This window comes from Agrilus planipennis, unplaced genomic scaffold, assembly GCF_000699045.2.
Source record: "Agrilus planipennis isolate EAB-ADULT unplaced genomic scaffold, Apla_2.0 scaffold48, whole genome shotgun sequence".
In the NCBI taxonomy this organism is placed as follows: domain Eukaryota; kingdom Metazoa; phylum Arthropoda; class Insecta; order Coleoptera; family Buprestidae; genus Agrilus; species Agrilus planipennis.
The window spans coordinates 771,848-774,199 of NW_020438937.1; the positions used below are offsets into that span (position 1 = coordinate 771,848).

The 2,352-nt window shown below is 34.2% G+C and overlaps 1 protein-coding gene across 1 annotated transcript in view; it reads left to right on the top strand.

Moving 5' to 3' along the window:
* Positions 1–286: 286 nt before the first annotated feature.
* The window catches only part of LOC108732550 (homeobox protein SIX1-like), a 36,435-nt gene continuing 34,369 nt past the window's right edge, over positions 287–2,352 (top strand). Inside the window, exon 1 of the mRNA XM_025974341.1 lies at positions 287–831. Within this exon, the coding sequence (XP_025830126.1) occupies positions 703–831 (129 nt within the window). The 5' untranslated portion in view covers positions 287–702. The remainder of the gene's footprint in view (positions 832–2,352) is intronic.

The following is a 2,352-nucleotide window of genomic DNA, read 5'->3' on the forward strand; positions in this document are numbered from 1 at the left end:
CTGATCCGTGAAAAATCGTCTAAATCAGTTCATTTAGAGAACCGATTCGATTCCAAACAAATAGTAAACAGATCCATATCCAATTCCTTGGGATCAAGGTAGGCATATCAGAAAGAGTGTATCAACAAATTAACACTTCTGGCTTACACTGTGTAAATTATTCATGACAATTGAAAAGCAGCAAAATGATTGGACGGTTTACAATCCAGGACTCCGCCTTCCGATTTTGAACCGTTTCAGTGTCCGCCCCAAGTCTTCGGAATATAGAAGGACATCCACTCCTTCGGTTCTGTCAGTAGGATTAGTGCGCGAGTGTCGGTGCACCAGAGACCGCTTCAAACTTCCGTCATAAAGGATCGCACTCAAAATTTTGGTGAGTGCTCGCGACAGTTAATTGTCACCGTGTATAGATTACGTCACAACCAAAAATAAACTGGACTCGTTATTGTTGGGCAGATGTTTTAGAACGCGTCGTGAAAACACGAACTAGTTAAGCATTTAATCTGGTGGTGTGCGAAGGAAACTCGTGAAACTGTTTGTTATTGTTACGTTTCGAAATGTATCCGGTTTTCTTCAAGATCCGCAGCTTCAGTTTTCTTAAAACGGGCAAATAGACGTGCGCGGAAAAAAGGAAAAACTGAAAGTTTCAAATAAAAGGACACGATGAACGGAACGGAGAGGTAAAGGAAAAGGGAAAGCGCTATGTTGTCAGCAGGGGTTGGTTACGGAGCTCCTGGTGCAGGAGACACGCCTCCTTATAGTCCTCCACTGCGAACCAGCCCCTTACCGAGCTTCGGATTCACCCAAGAGCAGGTGGCATGTGTATGCGAGGTAAGGGTTAATTTTTACAAAAAGTTTCCATATAAGAAGGATTATTATCCTTTAAATAAATAAGCGATGATTCTGGCAGAAAATCACGGTTACTTGATTCAATACTTGAAGCTGACGCATCAATAATTTTTGAGAATTTCTATTTTAAACGAGTTAAATATAAAACATTCAAAAAATAGACAGATTAGGAACAAAGGATTTATTTTGGCGGATGCGCTAGACCACAAGGACACTAAAACATTCATCTTTAGTCCTATAAATAGTAACTAAATATTTAAACATTTAGGTAACAAATGTTATTTGTGGAATTAGAACGTTAGAATATTTCAAATATTATGCTGGAATCAAATTAAAAAATATTCTACATAGATATCATTCCTTTTTGTGATTGGAAAATAATTTAATTTGTTTCAACCCGTTTAGAATACCATAACATGCGGCACATTTCTATTTTCAATTATTGTTAAAACGCAAGAATATTATTAATTTACATAATTAAATCTTTAATTTTTATTGAACATTATTTCTTCTTGCCCTTAGGAATAAAATTTTGAAAATGAAAATTTCCGAAAGGTTAGCGTCGGCATTATTCTACTCATACTCTGCAACTAGAAATTAATAAATGAAGCAACAATAGATAAATGATATTTCTCAATTGGTCATGTTTGGATTTAGAGATAAAGGTACAGATATAGACACACTAAGCAAGATGAATTTTCTTAGTATCAGAAATTTTTACTAATTTTGAAGAGTCATGTGTGCAAAAATATGATAAGACAGCATCATTTTAGGAGCGAGGATTGGGTTTACAGTAAAAGCTTGCAAATTGTATCGAAAGGTTGTATCTGAATGCTTTGGGAAAATGTATCTGCCAGATAAAAAGGTTCTAAATTAAAGATTGAAATCCAATTAATGATGTAAAATATTGTAAATTTTAAATTTAGTCATTCAATTAGCCATGAATAGAAACACCACTTTTCCGTTAAAAATAGACAAGCGGCCAAAAAACGATCAAACCTACGTTTTAAAGAGTAGGTTTCTGTAAAGTTCACCCAACTTTATCAAGTGGTTTAAAGTTTAAAGATTTGGTGCAACTGGTATAATAGCTAATAGTACAACATTCTGGAACTATAACTGATCATTAAAACGTTTTATTAAAAGACAAAAAGGTTATTTAGGCCTAACTTTTAATATCCAGGATGTTTTCTTTTAATAAAAATCCTTAATTTAAAATCACCTCTATATAATACCCAAACAATTGCGATATTTCCCTTTTAAACCTCCACAAGTCAGATTTTACAAGGGACCAAGTCCAAGTCCAGCTCTGTATGTAGGTAGACAATGTATTACTTACGATTGTTTTACTCATTGAACTTTGAATACTTAGATTAAAGGATTTTCAGTAGAAAAAGTATACATCTGTTATCCAAATGAACATCCGGATACAGGTACAGTAGAATCTCGATAAGATAAAGACCAAGAGAAACGTAAAATAATTTGAGTTATTGAGGTTTTTACTTA